The 21,498-nt window shown below is 45.3% G+C and overlaps 1 protein-coding gene across 1 annotated transcript; it reads left to right on the top strand.

The window, feature by feature from the left end:
* Positions 1 to 1,239: 1,239 nt before the first annotated feature.
* LOC122676724 (putative neuroblastoma breakpoint family member 5) lies at positions 1,240 to 18,481 on the top strand. The gene is made up of 6 exons (XM_043876315.1): positions 1,240 to 1,387; positions 3,363 to 3,477; positions 4,544 to 4,758; positions 13,967 to 14,018; positions 14,782 to 14,840; positions 18,390 to 18,481. The coding sequence occupies exons 1-6, from the start codon at positions 1,240 to 1,242 to the stop codon at positions 18,479 to 18,481; spliced, it is 681 nt and encodes a 226-aa protein (XP_043732250.1).
* Positions 18,482 to 21,498: the final 3,017 nt, after the last annotated feature.

The following is a 21,498-nucleotide window of genomic DNA, read 5'->3' as shown; positions in this document are numbered from 1 at the left end:
GGATGCAGCAAAAGCACTGAGATGGGACAGAAAATATATTTAAAAATTATTTATTCACTTAGTATCGTACTTTGATTTGTATCCTACAGTTTTTAGGACACAGACTAAACTGGAGAAGACCCAGAGAAGAAGTTCATCACAGTCCACAAGTTTCATGTCCTTCACTTGTGGAAAAGCCTTAAGATTGGTTTAGAGAGAAGATGAGGTGATATGGTTTGTCCAGTAGTCATGTATGCACAGGAGAGTTGGACTATAAAGAAAGCGAGTGGTGAAGAATTGATGCTTTTGAAATGCGGTGTTGGAGAAGATTCTTGAGAGCCCCTTGGACTCCATGGAGATCAATCCAGTCCATCCTAAAGGAAATCAATCATGAATATTCACTAGAAGGACTGATGGCAGAGGCTGAAACTCCAATACTTTGGCCACCTGATGCAAAGAACTGACTCACTGGAAAAGACCCTGATGCTGGGAAAGATTGAAAGTGGGAGAAGAAGGGGACGACAGAGGATGAGATGGTTGGATGGCATCACCGACACAGTGGATGTGAATTTGAGTGAATTCCAGGAGTTGGTGATGGACAGGGAGGCCTGGTGTGCTGCAGTCCATGGGGTTACAAAGAGTCGGACAAGACTGAGTGACTGAAATGAACTGAACTGAACTTTATGACAGCCCGACAGAAATTAAGACCTGCTGGCAAAGTATTTTTACCATGAATATTTTTATACACAGAAGAATGAACAATGGGAACTCAGCTGAGATAGTTTTTGGAAGGAGATAGGTCAGTGGTATCGGAACATATGTAGACAACCCAAGAGTGGCTGCTGAGGGACTGGGTGCTATCAGTGGTGATGTCCACAAATGGTCATGGCCTAGGCACCTGGAAGGCAGGGGCCCCCAAGATTCCATGAACCCCTCCCCCTTCTAGTTCTGTTATGGCAACTCCAGATGGTTACCTAGCATGCTGGGTCCCTCTCCTTCACTCCTGTCTTAGTCTGAGCCCCACAAAGCACCTGTGGCTCTGAGCTCTGGCATCTTCAACTTCTCTTTGTGGTTGAGAACCCTCTAGTTGTTCCCAACAGTAAGTCAGGAATTCCGTTTTTGTCATCTTCAGTGCTGATTAAACCAATGTGATTTTGCTTATTTGAATCCCCCATATATTGGGTATCTCCTCCCCACCCCTGGCTTCTACCTCTTCTACCACATGTCACCATGGCAGTATGTCTTCCCTCTTTATCGGATATGAGGGCAGAACGTACCCTCATGGAAATCAACCAGGAGCTTCAGTTGCAGCTAGAAAAGTACAAGCAGGACTTCAGAGACCTCACAGAGAAATTCCTCGTATCCCAAGCTACTGCTTACTCCCTGGCCAATCATCTGCAGAAATACAGTAAGTCCTCGGGGTCATGGTCACCAAAGCAATGAATGATCACTGTCTTCCATCTAAGAAACTAAGCCTCCAATATTGGTCTCCTTTTCCCTTAGTCATGTTGAATTCCATTCTGACCACAGTGCAGGAAAGGTAGTAGTGTGGCTCTTTTGCCTTCAGTTCCTGAGGTTGGGGAAACTGAGGCACAAGGAGTGAGGCACTTTTCCAAGTTTTTAGTGATGTGTAGGGTGAGATTCGAGTTAAAATTCCAGACAGTGATTCCTGGTGCCAGCACAGGAGTGCCCATGTCTCTCAGGCACAACTAAGCTGCATTGATTGGAATCTTTTCTGTTCTGTATCTGATCCTGCATGCCTCTTGGCTAAACCTCTGGGACTAATGAACTCCATCAGTTAGAGGTTCCCTGAGGTTTCATTGACAAAGCCCTGTGCTATTTGCACTGGGGTAACGTGTGGTTACACACTGTGAGAAGCAGGGGATATGATTTAAAGGAGCTTAAGGATGAATCTGCTTCTCACTGTAACCATGGTCTCTGTGACGCCGTCATGACAGGGCCTCCCTGGTGAGAAGGAATCCATGCTTTCTGAGGTGCAGGTTCTCCTTCCTGAATCCAAGAAAGCCATGTGACTCTGTGGCAAGAATGAAGGTGTTTCTGGTGAAATCAGACAATCTGCACTTTCCCCTCTCTCCCCACTTGAGCTGGTGAAACTTTGGTGATACAGGTTGACCAGGAGTCCGGGGGACCCTGAGTCTATGCTATAAGTTGTGTGATCAACATGAAGATGATAGTAAGTGGGGGGAGATCACCAGCCCTAGTAAAAACTCAGGCTGAGTGTGAGTTGGCCCTTTGCACCCACATCAGCCTGGCAATTGGAATCATTTTTTCCTGTTCAGTAAGAGGGGCCTGGAGTAAGGAAAGAAGTCATGACCAGGGTACATGCACAACAAGGGGATGAGCGGAATCTTGACAACTTGTGTCTGTGTCACTTTCGTACAGTCATTTTCAATGAAGCGATGAGGGAGTCAATGATAAATGACTGACACAGAGAGACGTAAGAGGTAAAGCCTCCTGTTTGAGAAAGTGAAATGATGAGCTTTGGGGAAAGGACAAACTAAGTTTTATTTACCCCACTCCTTATGATAGTCACAAAATTCTAGGAAAGACATTGTGAGGCTGGTGAAGAAGAAATGTCTCACCAGGACCCTGGTGTGGAGGTCAGGGTCACCTTTCACACCTCAGCACTGTGTGAAAGACGTGGCCTCTGGGCCAGGCTTCCTGGGCTCACTTCCCTGGTGGGAACCTTTCTGTGTCTATGTTTCCTCCTCTGTCCGTGTGGTGCTCTAATAGGAACTCTTGTTTGAGTTGTAGTGAATACTGAGGAAATCTGACAAAGCTCTGACAACAGTGCCTGGCTCAGTGTAAATACACTTAGTTCATACTTCTACTGTTCCTAATGACACAGGCTTTCTCAGGGTTTGGGCCTATCTCTTTCAGGTCCTTATGGTTTCATGTATTCTATTTCACACCAGTGTGTCCAGGTGAGTTGTATACTTGAGACACTTGTTCGTTACTGAGATCCCAGCGTGAGGGAACCAGCAGCTCTGTAGTACTGGGAGGCTTATTGACCCCACAGGACTCGCCACCCAGGCCCCCGCTCAGTGTCTCACCTAAGAGGCTGCAGGTCCTGGTTCAGTGGCCCAGGATTCAGGGTCAGTCTCAGGGGATGTGAATTCTGACTTTGCCAAAAAGTAGTTCATCTTGTCAAGTCGTATTCTGTGCCTAGGAACTTCTCTTTCCTCAGCTCTAAAATGGGGAGTCACCTCGGTTCAGACGCTGAGGAATCAGATGTGGAAATCTCTCCATAGAGACTGGGGAAGGAGTTGCATCCACCACTGAGGTGGCCCATGCTCCTCCCTTGAAGGCAGTGACCACAGCAGCAAGGCCAGCTTTCCCTGAGGCACTGTCTCTTTCCTCAGAGTGTAAAGCATGTAAGGACATCCTTGAATCCGTGTTGGGGGAGAAGGTGCCGGTTGAGGCGCGGAGACCAGCAGAGAAGCAGGCAGAGAAGCCAACACTTGATGAAAGGTTGAGGTAAGGAGGGCAGGGATATTCATCGCAGGCACAGGGCAGAATGTGATAAAATTGGTGGAGAACACCAGTTGGTGAATTATGGACTCAAGTTGTTATTCAGGAAGTAATTTACTTTGCTTTTAAATAAGCTAGTGACTTGAATCCCATCATGAAATTCACTACATTCAAGTGAACCAGTGGCACTTAGCTCATTGACAATGTTGTGCCATCGGTACCTTATTTGCCTTTAAATCACAACCGCCTCCTGACTGACTACATCCTGGAATGCTTTCTTGACCCTGTCATTCTTACTTTCTTCCCAATTCACACCAGCTGTACGTGTCCACACTCTGTATCTGGCTGTGTGTCATTCACTGGACAGTACTTTGTGTTGCCACATTAAAAATACAGAAAATATTTTGTCTATTTTTTAATGAAAATGGGTATGGCCGAGTGAGGAACTGAAGAGACATCTTCATGATGCAGATTTAGGAAGACATTGATGCATGCATGTGCACTCAGTAGTGTCTGACTCTTTATGACCCCATGGACTGTAGCCCACCAGGCTCCTCTGTCCATGAAGTTTCCAGGCAAGAATACTGTAATGGGTTGCCATTTCCTTCTCCAGTGAATGTTCCCGACTCAGGGATCAAACCTGCATCTCTTGTGTTTCCTGAATTGTCAGTCATGTTCTTTACCAGCTGAGCCTCCAGGGAAGACATTAGGTTACCTTTACAGAAGGACAAGATGAATGGAATGTCACGGAATCTTACAGGAGTACTGTCTGATACAGGGGAAACCTTTGTTTACCTTCTTTGTCTTTGACATAGGCCAGTCATCAGATATGGAGTAGGAAATAGCAACCCACTCCAGTATTCTTGCCAGGATAAGCCAATGGGCAGAGGAAACTGGTGCACTATACTCCATTTGATCGCAAGAGTCGGACATGACTGAGTGACTGAGCCAGTCATCAGATATGTGCCAGAATTCTATTTCGAGGTCTCCTTAGGGATGTTCTCACAGAAATCCCTAACTGTCTTTCATCTAACTCTTTGCCTTTTCCAATTGTGTCTTTTGTTCCACCTAGGACGTGTGACGTCCTAATTCGAAGTCAGGCACGAGAGCTGACCCAGTTACGGCAGACACTACAGGATGGGAAAGATGACTCTGTCCTGCTCAAGCAGCACCTCAAGGACCTCCTCACCCACAATGACCTGAACAACTACCAGGGGCAGGGCTTCCGAGAGAGCCTGTCTGAGGGATACCGCCTGGCAGAGCGCCTTGCCTGCAAGCTCAGCCCAGGTGAGGGGGCCACAGACCCTGAGAGCACTGATCCTCTCCTAGGTCCCCAGGTGATAAGATGAACACCTCCACTAGGAATGTTTATAAGCTTTCCTGTTTCATATCCTATTTGGGGCTATGTAGGAGCAGAATTGTCTTAGTAAGAGGATAGAGGAGAAATGCACAGGGTGGAAGTCAGCGTATCCCAACGGTCTGCTTCCTCCCTGATGGACCATGGCCACTGGGGAAGGAGGCAACATCCAGCCAGTATTAAAGCGCAGAAAGGAGAAGGTGACAGGCAGCTTCTTAGAGTGAATAGAGCCCTAGATGAAGCTACCCAGGTTCCATGGTTCCAAGGTTCCAAAGTTCCCAGGTTCCATGCTGTTTGCTGTGTTTATAACTGTGTGAGAATGATTGATTTTCCTTATGTTAGTAACTGTTCTCATCTGTAAAATGGATGAAATAATCTGTTGATGGTAGCTATAGTGATGAAATTTGGGAATATTTACAAATACACTGCAGAAAAGAGAGCCCTTCACTTTGTGGTGTTGGATGAGGTACTTGATAGAATTGGACTTGGTGTTGGGAAAATGGTTTAAACCGGAGCACTCACTTTCCATAGGGAGTTTCCCAGTTAACACACAAAAGCTACCTTGAAGAGCCAGGATGTTCCCAGATGGAGGAATGTGGGACGTGGTTGTTCTCCTTAGAGCAAGGACAGCATCTTGTGAGACCTGAGAAGGTTTATAGAGGCTGTGTCATTGGCAAAATTTGTGGCAGGATGGATGATACATTTGTAGAAGTGGAGATGGGAGGTGGACAATGTGAGGTGATATAAGGAAGAAAAGACAATTTAAATGTTTGCCCAGTTTCAAGCAGAAGGTGTCCTGAGGTTGATCTACCAGTTTAGAAACAGACTGCCTGTTGGATCAGAAATCCATGCTTGGGCAGCTGTTTAAAGACAATGCATTAAAACTCCCGTACAGTACTGCCTCACACATAGATGTTTATGGTTCTGTGACCAGGAGTCCCTGTGTTTTTAGTGGGAGAAGTGACGAAAAGCTGACTGGGTATTTCGAATTTTGTTTGCAGAAACTGATGAAGATGAAGATGAAGTCAATGAACAAGCACAAGAAACAGCAACCCCCAGGTGATGATTATCTATCAGTTCAGTTCAGTCCCTCAGTCGTGTCCGACTCTCTGTGACCCCATGGACTGCAGCCCACCAGGCCTCCCTGTCCATCACCAATTCCCAGAGTCTCAACTCAGGTTCATTGACTCGGTGATGCCATCCAACCATCTCATCCTCTGTCGTCCCCTTCTCCTCCCACCTTCTATCTTTCCCAGCATCAGGGTGTTTTCAAAAGAGTTAGAACTTCGCATCAGGTGGCCAATGTATTGGAGTTTCAGCTTCAACATCAGTCCTTCCAGTGAATATTCAGGACTGATTTCCTTTATGATGGACTAGTTGGATCTCCTTGCAGTCCAAGGGACTCTCAGGAGTCCTCTCCAACACCACAGTTCAAAAGCATCACTTCTTCGGTGCTCAGCTCTCTTTATAGTCCAACTCTCACATCCATACATGACTACTGGAACAACCATAGCCTTGACTACATGGACCTTTGTTGGCAAAATAATGTCTCTGCTTTTCAATATGCTGTCTAGTTTGTTCATAACTTTTCTTCCAAGGAGTAAGCGTCTTTTAATTGCATGGCTGCAGTCACCATCTGCAGTTATTTTGGACCCCACAAAAATAAGTCTGACACTGTTTCCTCTGTCTTCTGATCTATTTGCCATGAAGTGCTGGGACAAGATGCCATGGTCTTAGTTTTCTGAATGTTGAGCTTTAGCCAACTTTTTCACTCTCCTCGATGACTTTCATCAAGAAGCTCTTCAGTTCTTCTTTGCGTTCTGCCATAAGGGTGGTTTCATCTGCATATATGAAGGTATTGATATTTCTCCTGGCAATCTTGAATCCAGCTTGTGCTTCATGCAGCCCAGAATTTCTCACGATGTACTCTGCATGTAAGTTAAATAAGGAGGGTGACAATATACAGCCTTGACGTACACCTTTCCTGTTTGGAACCAGTCCGTTGTTCCCTGCCCAGTTCTAACTGTTGCTTCCTGACCTGCATACAGATTTCTCCAGAGGCAGGTCAGGTGGTCTGGCATTCCCATCTCTTTCAAAATTTTCCACAGTTTGTGGTGATGCACACAGTCAAACGGAGAAGGCAATGGCACCCCACTCCAGTACTCTTGCCTGGAAAATCCCATGGATGGAGGAGCTGGTAGGCTGCAGTCCATGGGGTCTCTAAGAGTCAGACACGACTGAGTGACTTCACTTTCAATTTTCTCTCTCATGCATTGGAGAAGGAAATGGCAACCCACTCCAGTGTTCTTGCCTGGAGAATCCTAGGGACGGGGGAGCCTGGTGGGCTGACATCTACGGGGTCGCACAGAGTCGGACACAGCTGAAGTGACTTAGCTTAGCTTACACAGTCAAAGGCTTTGGCGTAGTCAATAAAGCATGATAGATGTTTTTTCTGGAATTCTCTTGCTTTTCCATTGATCTAACGGATGTTGACAATTTGATCTCTGGTTCCTCTGCCTTTTCTAAAACCAGCTTGAATATCTGGAAGTTCATGGTTCAGGTATTGTTGAAGCCTGGCTAGGAGGATTTTAAGCATTACTTTACTAGCATGTGAGATGAGTGCAATTGTGCAGTAGTTTGAGCATTCTTTGGCATTGCCTTTCTTTGGGACTGGAATGAAATCTGACATTTCCTAGTCCTGTGGCCACTGCTGAGTTTTCCAAATTTGCTGGCATATTGAGTGCAGCACTTTCACAGCATCATCTTTTAGGATTTGAAATAGCTCAGCTGGAATTCCATCACCTCCACTAGCTTTGTTCATAGTGATGCTGCCTAGGGCCTACTTGACTTCACATTCCAGGATGTCTGGCTCTAGGTGAGTGATCACAGCGTCGTGGTTATCTAGATCATGAAAATCTTTTTTGTATAGTTCTTCTGTGCATTATTGCCACCTCCTCTTCATATCTTCTGCTCTGTGAGGTCCATACAATTCTATTGAGCCCATCTTTGCATGAAATGTTCCCACAGTATCTCTGATTTTCTTGAAGAGATCTCTAGTCTTTCCCATTCTATTTTTTCCTCTATGTCTTTGCACTTATCACTGAGGAAGGCTTTCTTATCTCTCCTTGCTCTTCTTTGGAACTCTGCATTCAAATGGGAATATCTTTCCTTTTCTCCTTTGTTTTTCACTTCTCTTCTTTTCACAGCTATTTCTACTGCCTCCTCAGACAGGCATTTTGCTTTTTTGCATTTGTTTTTCTTGGGGATGGTCTTGATCTCTGTCTCCTGTTCAATGTCACGAACCTCCATCCATAGTTCATCAGGCACTCTATCAGATCTAGTGTCTTAAACCTGCTTCTCACCTCCACTGTTTAATCATAAGGGATTTGATTTAGGTCATACCTGAATGTCTAGTGGTTTTCCCTACTTGCTTCAATTTAAGTCTGAATTTGGCATTAAGTAGTTCATGATCTGAGCCACAGTCAGCTCCTAGTCTTTTTGCTGAGTGTATAGAACTTCTCCACCTTTGCTGCAAAGAATGTAATCAATCTGATTTTGGTGCTGACCATCTGGTGATGTCCATGTGTAGAGTTTTCTCTTGCGTCGTTGGAAGAGGGTGTTTGCTATGACCAGTGCATTCTCTTGGCAAAACTCTATTAGCCTTTGCCCTGCTTCATTCTGTACTCCAAGGCCAAATTTGCCTGTTACTTTAGGTGTTTCTTGACTTCCTACTTTTGCATTCCAGTCCCCTATAATGAAAAGAACATCTTTTATGGATGTTGGTTCTCGAAGGTCTTGGAGATCTTCAGAGAACTGTTCAACTACAGCTTCTTCAGCATTACTGGCCAAGGCATAGATTAGGACTCCTGGGATATTGAATGGTTTGCCTTGGAAATGAACAGAGCTCATTGTGTCCCTTTTGAGATTGCATCCAAGTACTGCATTTTGGGCTCTTCTGTTTACTATGATGGCTACTCCATTTCTTCTAAGGGCTTCTTGCCCACAGTAGTAGATATAATAGTCATCTGAGTCAAATTCACCCATTCCAGTCCATTTTAGATCGCTGATTCCTAAAATGTCAATGTTCACCCTTGCCATCTCCTGTTTGACCACTTCCAATTTGCCTTGAAACACGGACCTAACATTCCAGGTTCCTATGCAGTATTGCTCTTTACAGCATCAGACCTTGCTTCCATCACCAGTCACATCCACAACTGGCTGTTATCTTTGCTTTGGCTCCATCTCTTCATTCTTTCAGGAGTTATTTCCCCACTGATCTCCAGGAGCATATTGCGCACCTACCGACATGGGAAGTTCATCTTTCAGTGTCCTATCTTTTTGCCTTTTCATACTGTTCACGGGGTTCTCAAGGCAAGAATACTGAAGTGATTTTCCATTCCCTTCTCAGTGGGCCACGTTTTGTCAAAACTCTCCACCATGACCCTTCTCGGCATGGCTCATAATTTCATTGAGTTAGACAAGGCTGTGCCCCATGTGATTAGAGTGGTTAGTTTTCTGTGATTGTGGTTTTCAGTTTGTCTGTCAGGAGCTGGTAATGTGTAGGGAAAACATGGACAGGGTCACAAAAGAACAATAAGTGAACTCAAGAGAGTCACATGCCAGATGTCAGTATAAGCACAACTTCACATGGCATTAATTTAATTCACTCAACGCACATGGAAGTGTCCCTGTAACTTGGTTGTCTGCTGTCTCTGTGCTACTTGTATGTATGACCCAAAGTGAGTGCACCACCCTTAGGATTTCCTGTATAGACAGAGAGCATCTGTTCTCTTCTATAGGAAGTCCAAGTGAGATAAATATCGATTTCTACACAGTTGTTTTCGATCCTTGGAAGGAAGGTAAATAGCAACGGAATTAGTAGAGAAGCACCTAGCAAAATTAAACACCAGAACAACTGTCCAAAAAAGAAATTTAGTTTTCTGTGATACTAGTAAGTGAAAGCGGCCTTAGAGGCCTTTCAGTTCCTAAAGAGAAGGTAGAATATCTCAGAGAGTCTATAAAGCTTTAATATCTGTACTCACCTCACTGTGCATGCTCAGTTGCTCAGTTGTCTCTGAATCTTTGTGACCCCCACAGACTGGAGCATGCCAGGCTCCTCAGTCCCATGCATTTTCCCATCAAGAATACTAGAGTGGGTTGCCATTTCCTTCTCCAAGGGATCTTCCTGGCCAGGGTTCGAAGCTGCATCTCTGCATTGGCAGGAGACACTCAGCCTCCTGAGCCACCGGGGAAGCCCTTATTCACTTGACTACTTCATCTTAAATTCAACATGGCTTAGGACCTGTGGGGAAGCACTTGGTGTGGAAGTTCATCTGTGCTTCCTGTTCCTGAAAGTACCATCCTGGGATGGTTGAGGCTCCTTCCTCCTCAGAGCTTTGTGGCTGGTCTATTGGGTACCTGCTTGACCCCCTCTCCCATCCCCAGACAGACACACTCCACTTCATATAAGAGAGGACAGTTCCTTCTGTCTTGAAGGGGCCTGCTCTTGTACTCTCTGTGACCACTCCCCATGCCTCCTGTCAAAACCAGCCAGCATGGCTTGGGGTCAGATCTTCTTCATTTAATTTTCTGTCACTCCTTTCCCATCTGGCACAGCATGGAGCTGCAGGAGGTTGAAAAGAAGGAAGTGCATGAAGAATTCAAGGATGAATGTGTTTTGATGCCTTCAATTCTCCAAGGAAGTTCTGATAAGCACCAGCCTTACAGTGATGACAAATTTAACTTTAATGAACTGGAAGTAGACGTTGATCCGGATGGACCATGTGCTTACTCTCATGCTAAAGAAGATGAAATTCCAACCAATATCTCAGGTAGCCCCCATATTATTTGTCCCCACAAGCTGTGTAGACCAAGGAAGGTCATCTCTTAGGACAGGCTGTATAGACACATCTTTGTCGAAACCAGGGAAAAGGGTCTATTATGGAACAGAGACATCAGGTGGGTCAGGGAGCTTTCATTCTTTTCTTGGCTCTGGGCTTGCCTCTGTCACCCTGACCCCAGTGTCAGGCATTTGACCCAAATCAGTTTTGACAACTCTCACCCACCTCAGCTGGAAATCCACAGGAGGTATCTGTCAGAACTAGTTTGGAGCCAGTGTATTGTTACCTGCAGTGATCTAATTTTTGTAAATGTTCCTGGCCTCTCCAGAAATGATGATGGTGTTGCCTCTTTATAAGGAGAGGTGATTTCCAGGTTTGGTTTTATTCCTCTCAACCCCAGTCTCCCTTTTCTCGATGTTGGCAGGTCTTAGCTAAGATGTTATCTGACACCAAGACAGACACAACCGTACCATTGCCTCATTTGGATGTTTCCATGCAGCAAGGCTGGGCTCTGGCAGTTCCTCCAGCTTCCAATGGCCATGGCTTCTGTGTAGCACCAAAGATTCTTTTTGATTTGAGGGTTAGTATAATTCACTGGGCTATCCTGGTGGCTCAGATGGTAAAGATCTGTCCGCAATGCAGGGACCCAGGTTCAATCCCTGCGTCATGCAGATCCTCTGGAGAAGAGAATGGCACCCACTCTAGTATTCTTGTGTGGAGAATTCCATGGCCAGAGGAGCCTGGTGGGCTGTAGTTCATGTGGTCACAGAGAGACGGATATTACTGAGTGGCTAAGGCTTTCACAATTCACCCATCACTCTAGCCCCAGGTATAAATTCATCTAAACCATCAACAACCACATAATCTGATGGGACTAAGCAGTACTACAGAAATAATTCTAGAAAATAACTCAGCTCATGTTCCAGCATCTCTGTGGAAAATACATTTTTAACTGCTTATACAGACTCAGAACAAAGGATGTTGGGAGAGGTACCAGCTCCTGCAGCAAATTTCTTCAATGGCTCTGGAAGCAGTCCAGTCTAATTCTCATAAGACTTAAGTGTCCTAGAATAACTTTGCTAAAGAATTATGTTCTTACAATGAGAATATTAAAGTCCTTGTTGTATATGTGATTACTGACTAGATATGTGTGAGGTCTGATTTACTTATTATGACCTGCTGTCTCTGAATTTCTTACTAGACAATGAAAATTATCACAAGCAAGTGAGTGGACAAGAGCTCACATTTCCCAGGTAATTTGAAGTTCTGTGGGCTGTGAATGTCAGTGGTGACAGCAAGAGACTTCAGATCCAGAGAAAAATAGAAAGTAGCCTATGTAACTCTTTCATCTATTCATTCAACAACAATTATCTCTTTAACAACATTGTCTATTTATGTTTCACATGTTTTTGCATTTCAATTTTTTAATCCTTCAAGTTTAGTAATGTACAGTGAGTTGATGCAGGTGAAATAACCAAACCTAGGAGTTCCTGTGTTCATGTGCTTTCTCCTGAGTGTTAATGTAGGGTGAGATCCTATGGTCTTACACTGGTTTGGCATCAGCATGTTGGCAAATGTTAGATTTCAAGGGAAGAAAACAGAATGATATTCATATTACAACAAAACATTGAAAAAACAGTTCTTGAAGGCAGAATATCTAGTCTATAACTCCTTTTTCGCCAACTCTGAAATACTAATTTGGAAGGTATATTTGTGCAAATAAAAAATTTTCAATTGAATCGAATAGAGTCCAAACTCAAACAAATTTTTAACTTCTTAACAGCTGTGTTGACTTGGACACAGGATATCCAGATTAACACAGTGTGTGCAGAAAAGTTTGCACCGAGGTCCCAGTCCTCTGTGTGTGCTGGGAGTCATGACATTAGCATGCAGGGAACGTTCCGACTCCTCCTTCAGCCACCGGTTGTGTGGCCAGTGTTCGGAGAACCTGCTGTCTCTTTCCCACCCCAGGGCAGCCACACTCCACTCCACATCAGGAGGAGTTACTTCCCTCCTTAAGGGGGCTGCCCTTTTGCTTTCTGTGACCACTTTCAATGCCTGTCCTCAAAACCAGCCAGATAGCTTGGAGTCGAGTCCTCTTAAGCTTCTGTCCTCCCTTTTCCCTCTGACACAGTGTGAACATGCAGGATGTGGAAAAGAAGGTGGTGTTCCCGCAATCCCAGGATGAATGTGTTTCAGTAGCTTCCACTCCCCAGGAAGGTTCTGCTTGCAACCAGCCTTACAGTGATGGGAAAGTTGCATTTGATGAAGAGAACGTGGAGTCTGCCGTGGATGGAGCCTGTGGTTGCTCTCATGCTGAAGAGGATGAAATTCCAACTGGTCTCACAGGTAGTCTTCATTACATCTGTTAGTCTACTCCTGGAGAATTAATCCCCTTTAACAGACCCTATGCTTACATCCTGAAGCCTGGTTTGAACCAGACTCTATAATTCCATTTAAAATAAGACATTCTATGAATGAACTTTTCTACGTTCCCTGTCATGTGTGTCCCTGTGGTAAACCACTCTACCCAAGGTGGTCCAGCCAGACTCACGTGTACCTCAGCAGCTGTGGCCCAGGAGGTACCGTTCAGGCTTCCTAATTTTGAGTGAACCTCTTATCTCACATGAAATGCTTTAATTTTCATTTCTGGGTAATGTCCCTGAGTTCCTACACCTGTCCAGGGCTTTTGGCAGGCTTGTTTATACCTTTGGAGATGTCACTACTTTGATTCACTTCTATCAACCCATAGGCTCTCTTTTCCTTTGACTTATCTTGTTCGAAGTCTTCTGAAACCAGAAGGTAAGCCACACTGTCATCTTTTGGTATGTTTCTCTGAGCTAGGGCAGGGCCCTGGAACTTCCCAACCTTATGAATGGCCTCTGATTGCAGCTTTGAGATTCATTTGACTTGATGGTGTATGGATTCCACTTCCATTTATCTCAGTGTGTAATCACTTATCCCATTAATAAACAACATTTCAGATGAAAAAAGCCTGAGTATTATAGCAGGCTGAGGATGTAGCAAAGTTGTTCCCCAGGAACTGTGGGGAAAAGGATTTATTTAGCTGTTTGCACAGACTCACGACCATGATACTCTGCCAATGACATATGATATCAAAGAAATTTGCCCAATGGCTCAAGAAGGAAACCCAGTGCCTTCTTATGAGGCTCTTTCTAGGGCCTCCTGGATGATTTCTGTCTCAACAGCCTGTTACCACATTGTGAAGTTAGGCACAGCATTGGGCATTTTTGAAAGGCATTTGCCGGATATAACTCTCCTGTTAATTTATTTGCAGAAAAGCAGAATGATCATGATGACCTGAAAGGACCAGAGGTGGTTGCCCCGAGGTAACTTTGAATATCTGTGGGCTCTTTGTACAGTGCTGACATCTACACACCCCGATCCAGGGAAAAGCAGAAAGTGCTGAATATATTGTGTCAGCAGTTTTGCCCACCACTATGATCCTTTTTCATACTGTTCTCTGCTTTCACTGTGGTACTTCTATTATTTCCCATTTCGTATTTACTTGTCAAGTTTAAAACCCAAATCAGTTGACCCGGGTGAACTAAGTCAGACTGGTACTTTTGTACTCAACCTTTATGTCAGGTGTGGTTTACAGAGTGAGATGCGTATCTGCTTTCTGTTTGTGTTAGCATGCTGGTGTGTGTGTCATAGTAATGTCAAGGCAGTGTAGATGGAAGTGTGAAAGCCAGTGTTCTGTGTCCCTGTATGTGAGGCATGACTGCACCATCAGAGAGAATTCAGTCTGTTCATCAGCCTGTTCTTTGGCCAGAGTGCTGAGCCCCTACTGATCTTTCTCTCCTCTGCCCCTGTGAAACCACACTGTGTCTCACACACAAAACAGACTTTTCTCTCTCTAATGGATGAGACCCTTGGCGTGCTTCGCCACTCAAACATTCCACCAGAGCCAGATAGAACTGTACAGTTTCTGATCAGTCTTGGCTTAGTCTTTTGCCCTCCCTCTCCGACCAGGTTCAGCAGACAGATGCCACAGATGGGAGAACATGGTGTCCCACAGAACTCTCTGGATGACTATTATCTGACTTACTCGGTGCTTCCTAACCTGTCAGACTCCTTCTGGCCTTATAGGAGCACAGCCGTCTTCTCACCTGAGGACCTGGATGTCTCTTATGCTCGGGATGTAACCAGTGAGTATTTTCTTGTGATAGAACTCCACCTGGATGCCCAGGTAGACCCTGTGTTTTTCGTACTCCTCGCCTCGGGGGTGCTGAGATTTCTCATCCCTGTTGGAAGTTCTGTAGACAGTGATTTGAAGCAGACTCTGTGGTAGAGTTTTAAGTACAGACGTCAGGTGGGTCTGGGAGCTCTGCTGTCTTCTTCATTCAGGTGAAGCCTACGGGTCAGGCCCCAAGTTAGATCACGGACCCAAGGCTGGTGTGACACACTCACTCACTTGTATGTGTGCAGGTGTCTGGAGATGACTGTATTTTTTCCTGACTCCTTTGCGATGTCTCTTCTTACCCACAAGCCTCCCATTTTCACACCCAAAGTGTCCCTTGAATCTCCGCGCCTTCCCACAGGCGCTCACCGCTGTCAGTATTTGTTCTCCCCTGGTGTCACTGCTGGCACCCCCAGTGTCTGCTTCTCTAAATTGCTTGTCTTAGCAAACCAATCATCTGGGCCCCAGGATGCAGATAGCCCTCCCATCACCTTGCGTGTGTGTTTCATGAAGCAAGGCAGAGCCCTGACATTTTCCCGCCCCATGAATGACTGAAGGGTCCGTGTAACAACTAGGATTCATGTGACTCGAGGATTTGTTCATTCCACTCATCATTCTGCTAAAGCAGTCAGCGTATGGTAAGAAAAGCCTGAGTATTCCAGTATTCTGTAAGAATGCTGTGGGCCATTCCCCAGACTCTATGGGGAAGATGAATCTTTAACTTTTACTGAGACTTGGAAGAGAATACTGTGGTGAGGATCTACCAGGGAAGGGAGATCTTGCCTGATGGCTCAGGAAAGTAAACCAAGGAGAGTCTGAGAGATCCAAATTGAGGCATCTGTAATATCCTTCTTAAAGAGCCTATCATCTCATTGCTGATATAAATGTCCCTATGGTAGTATTAGACACTGGATTATTAATTTACACAAAGAGATCTGCTAAATGTTTCTCAACTTGTCTGAATTTATCCATAGAAAATGTTGCTGATCTTGTGGACGAGGAAAATCGAGACATCATCTGTTCTAGGTAACTATGGAGAAACGTGGGTCTGACATCAGTAGTGACATTTGTTCATCTCACATGCAGGGGAATCAGAAAGTGCTGAACATGCCTATTTCTTCCATTCAGACCACCACAAACTGTCCCTGTAACAACGCTGTCTGTTTTCACCCTTTATGAATCCCTCTCAATGATAGTAACTTGCAGTCAGTTGAAGCAGGGCTACTGATCAGCCACAGGATTTCTTGTACTCCTCTGTCTTCTCCTTTTTATTAAAACCAGGATGCCATACTTATCTGCCTCTGTCATTGGTCTTAAGACCTTGGCAGGTATTTCATGGCAAGAAAAGTAACTAGGGAAATAAAAATTCATGTCCCATCGCAGTATTAGAAAAATTGGTCTTGCAGACACAAGATTTCTAGGAGTCCATTATGCTGCCGGAGCTGGTGTTCATCTGGATGCAGCATGTAAATTTCAACAAAATTTATGGTGCATTTGAAGCCGCCTTTGTGTTCTGAGGGCGTGTGTGACATGACTATGTGTCCTGGGGTGGCTCCTCTCCTTCCTCCTGAGCTCATTTCTTCTCTGTGCTCAGAGCATCTCATGCTCACTCTCCCTCACTCTCTCTCACTTTCCCTTTACAAGTGCTTTCAGGCCCAGATTGGGGTTGTGGGTGGGGGGATTGTTATGCCTCCCTTTAAGGGAACTCCCCATTTGTTTTTCGCAACATGTCCCTTAACCCTCCCATCAAAACCAATTATGACTCCAGGTTGACTAATCCCTCTTGTTTAACCATCTGCTCTCCCAATCCCACAAATCTCAGTATGGAGCAGCTGGTGGTAGAAGAGAATGAAGTCCACCCGGACTCACTGGATGAATGTTATCTGGCTGCTTCTATTGGCCATCATCTGGAAGGCTCCTGTCATCCTTCTAGGAGTGTCACCTTCCCAACAGAGAAGAGAGAAGTTTTCTTGGCTCTAGATGTAAACGGTGAGTGCTCCCAGACAGGTTCTTAGGCTCTGGTCGATTAGAACTATGTTCTCAGTTTGAACTTTTAAAAGGCGTCATGAACCTTTGCCTGCCCCAGGCTGCCCTCTGTCACCTGAACTCGTCTCACCAGCACAGGCCTGTGGTATCAAGTCAGACCAGAGAGGGCAAGTGGAGGGATAGGGCAGAATCTCAGCTCCCACTGTCTCACCTGCAGGAATTTGTGTAACAGAGCTCTTTTTATCAAGATAAGAATCCTTAGAGTCATGAAATTTTGTTCCTAAATTTATTTCTTGAATAGTTTCTGGCAAGCTCTCTGGCTTTACATTCATGATTGCAATCTGCTCCATATTTGTATGCATGTTATATTGTTCCCCAACTCCAGATTCTTACCCCTTGGCTGCCTACCTCCCTCTGAAGCATTTAGATACTAGGTCCTGAGCATCAAATCTGCCTATGCCCTGTCATTTCAATGAAGCCAAATATCTGTCTCTGTTGTTCCATCCTCTAGAAACACCCTGGTGTTTCATCCTTTGCGCAGCAAAAAGGAGTCTTCCATGTGTGGCTTATAGTTTCAATGTTTTAAGCAATATAAGTGGTATAATCTCAAGGAAACACCCATAACCTGTGTATCTGATGGGGGCATTGACCTAATTTATGGGCCAGGTCCACTTGGGTAGCAGTTCATAGGGTGTGGAGATTAAAACCTAGTATGAAATCCTTCTTGGGCTAGTTTTTTGACTTTTTCTTTAGGAGAAGCATTCTTATTGTTAGGACTTTGATACATAAGATCATCTTGATAAACCAGAAGAAACTCCATTATGTATCAGACTTTATCTGACTTCTTTTAAAATGATATTGGGCATATAAATGTTGTCCGTCAATCAGTTGGCGCCTTTTCCCCTTGGAAGCAGTTTCTTTCTTATTTCTCATTCTTCCCTGAGGAACAGAGAAGCAGAGGCTTTCTCAGGATCACAGTAGTTCACAAACCAGAAGGGGAACACACAGTTATTGTGCACCTGCTGTCCTCCATGCTCTTCCTAAGCGAGCTCCTAGTGCACTATAACCCCTTCAGCCCTCCCAGGCACCCTCTCAGGTAGCTGTGGTGTCTCATGGCAGAGCCGAGGGCACTGAGGATCAGCAGGTCCCTTCCCTGGGCCCAGACTCCTGGCCACTGGCAGGTGGGACACTGACCTCTCCTGGGCCCGACTCCCTGGCTCAGGCTCTGTCCTCTCCTCTCAGCAGTCAGACCATCAGTGACTCAGAGAGGATGTTGCTCACGTTTTTCTCTTTGCCCTAACCAAATGATTTGCAACTATCTTAATCTTCAACAGAAAGTTGCCAGAGGGCTGCAGAGAAGCCCTGCGGTCCCTCACTCAGACCTGCCAGCTCCCAGGCCCTCTGTGCACTGTGTCCCAAGGGCAGAGCCAGGGGCTCTCCGGCCCCTCCAGGTGGAGCCACAGCTCCATGGGGCTCTCTCTGGGGATCAGCCAAGGTGAGTGTCCACGCCGCTCCCCACTCCTGCCCCCAGGTCACCTGCTGTCACGACGGGTCCAGGTAGACCTTGAATTTGGCTGTGCTGAAGCCATTGAAAACTCTGGAGCTCTATCTCAGAGACACTGACCGCCAGGTGTGGGTTCCCGTGAAGAGGATGAGTGAGGCTCAGACACGTGACTCAGATATGTGTCTGAGATGTTTGTGAGTGTGTGATATGGCCCAGTCCTGGGAGTCCATTGTTCACAATGGGCCAGGAAAGGCCAAATCCCCACAGATGGATTGAGATGAATGAATAGAATATCTAACTGTACAGCATCCATCCTGCGTCTGGGTTCACATGATAACCTGAGGACAGTGTGAATAGCCATTATGCAGCCATGCGGGTACAAGTAGTCAGGCCTACCCTGTCCTCTCTGTACAAGGAGAAACCCTTCAGAAACAACACAGACACTTGATTTTTAAATTATATCTTGATCTTCTATTGGAGGCTCTTCCCCACACTAACAATATTGGGCAGTATTGTTGATGATTATTAAAATGTTTGATTATTATATATTCTGTCAACACAAAGAGTATTCAAAGCATAGGTTTAATAAAACCCATTCTCAAGAAAGGCAAATAAAATTAGATGATGAAATTACACAGTGCTAATTAAAGACAATCCTAGACATCGATTCATAATAACATTGGAGAATATTAGTTTTGACAGTACTTTCAAACACCAAATTTGTTGATATACATGGATTTACTCTTCAGCACAATGTGAATTATCATAAAATCTGATGAAGTGTCCTAAAACATGATGATTAATGTTTAATGAAGTTTGCCTGGTGGAAATATGAAGGGCACACCAGACTGAGAGAAGTGCTTTTGGAAAAAGCCCTGGAAGCTCACAGAGGCTCCTGGTACAGGGCTGGGGTCAGAAAGGGGCCAGCCTGAGTCCTAGGAGGATTTGCAGAGGGAGTTGTGGGAAGTGATGTTGCAGAAGAAAGAGGGACAGAAGCCAGGAGCACTGGAAAGGCAGGTGAGGAGGTTAGATCTGTGTAGCAGGGAAGGAGGATGAATTTCCGTAAACTGAGGCACATGTGATAAAACAGGATTGGGGGGTGATAAGCCAGGTGACCTTTGAGAGTGTGGAGAGGACTGAATCAGAGAAAGCAGTTGGAAGGAGGTTGGATGAATCTTTGATGAGAGTCAGACTCAGATGCTCTCTGGAAGACTAAGAGATAACAGACACATGAGAGACAGCTTCAGAAACAAACCCTGTTGAGGGTGCGGACGCATAAGGAGGTGAGAAGAGAGCCCCACAGCAATGGAGAGCAGGCCCTGGCGGCCGGGACCTCACAGCAGCCTGAGCTGCACCAGAGGAGGGAACTTCGTGCCTTTGGTTAGCCCAGGTTCTGAGAATATGTACTCATTTCGCTGTGGAAATATATAAACAGATTTCATCACGAGCACTGTCGAGGCACCAGCAGGAGGACATGTATTGAAGGAGTATACTTATATAATCTCTCTAAAGAGACACAAAGTTGTTTCCAACAGGGTCTCAGCCCTCTCCCCCACTAGTTCTAGCTGCTAATACCATCCATCCCCATTCTGCCCCACGTGGGAATAGATTTTATTCTATATGTACATGTACGGGTGAGTGGAAGGGTAGACAAACATTTCAAGCAAGGAAGTTCAAAAGGGTCTGGAATGTACTGTATTTTCTCAGCTCAAATTCTAGTAGGACCTGAAGCTTTCAGGCCATATGTCTCTTCCTGATCTTTTATTCCTGTGGGTAGATATCAACAACTCTTTCTCCCCCATGCGTAGAGGCTTGTCTAGAACCTTCTCTCTAGGCTCCAAGACTAATAAGGCTCATAACAGAATAAGAGGCTTGACCTCCTGTGTCACCCAAACCCTCTCGACTCAAGTGGATGATTTCTCATTTCAAGAAACTGCAGCCTAGCACCTGCCTTCTCCACACCCCAGTCCCAGGCATAAATACGGCGCCTTCTTGACCTTGATGTCTGCCATTGTTGTCTGCGTTATTGGGTGGTTTCACTTATGGGCTAGGACAGCAGAAATGGGCGCTCTGGGAGGGCTTAGCAAGAAAAAGCTTTCATTGGTCCAACGAACCCTCTTTTCCTTTCAGGTGACACCTGGGAGGACTCTCACCAAGAACCTGTGAGTTTCCCAGGGTCAGAGGTGCCAACTTCACAGGCACAGCTTCACAAAAGCACCCACATGACTGATTGTCTGCAGTGGCAGCTGGACCAGCATCTTGACTGTGGTGACAGCAAAGCCATTCTTGGTCTTTCTTCCACCAACTGGGCCTTTACCACCAACCCTGATTCTGGAAACCAAGGACCACTCTTTCTAGGTAAGAAAGAAAAGGGGATTAGAATGCTCTGGTCCATGTGCTGGTCATCACAAAGCTCTGGGTGGAGGAGGCAGAGGGCCTCTCCCAAACCCGCTGTCAGCCCAGTTGAAACCCGTGACACTCTACCAGAGTGAGGTGATCAAGAGCCTGGGACTTAGGACCAGCTCAGCCTCAGGCCCTGGTTCTGCAAACTCCTGCTTGTTTAACTGAGCCAACTTATTTATCTTCCTAGGTATTTGCCTCTCTCGTCCCTCAACTGAACTCATGAAAATTCTATCTCCTTTGCATGATTGTTGGGAACCTTAAACAATATAATGTCCAGGGCATCTGATTCGCTAAAATTTGTTTGATAACCACTATGAATATATAATATCTAAGCATCGTGTCTTTCTGGTGCTTTAACACTTAGAAAATGATTGCACAATGGTTGTTTCCTCTATGGTAGCATAAGCTTTATGGTCTCCACTTTCTCTAAACCCCATCTTCCCTTGCTTTCTCAGGAAGGTAGCTTGGCCAGTATTTTCCTCTCCTTTCAACATCTGTCATCAAGGCAATTTACTCCTGTTGGGTGCTCCCAGGAACAGTGTATTAGCAACATGCAATAGGAGTGTAAACACTGGCCCTGCAACTCAGTCCCATGTTGGCTTTTCATATCCAGTTTCTTTTCCTCATTTTCCCCTCATTTTGAAATAAAGGGCTACCCTCATTCTTGAAGTGCACCCGTCAGTCTCTTTTGTGACCCTCCATTTAATTCATTCTCTCCACTCATTTCCTTTTC

This window comes from Cervus elaphus, chromosome 20 (assembly GCF_910594005.1).
Source record: "Cervus elaphus chromosome 20, mCerEla1.1, whole genome shotgun sequence".
Classification (NCBI taxonomy): Eukaryota; Metazoa; Chordata; class Mammalia; order Artiodactyla; family Cervidae; genus Cervus; species Cervus elaphus.
This window is presented reverse-complemented; position numbering and strand designations above follow the sequence as displayed.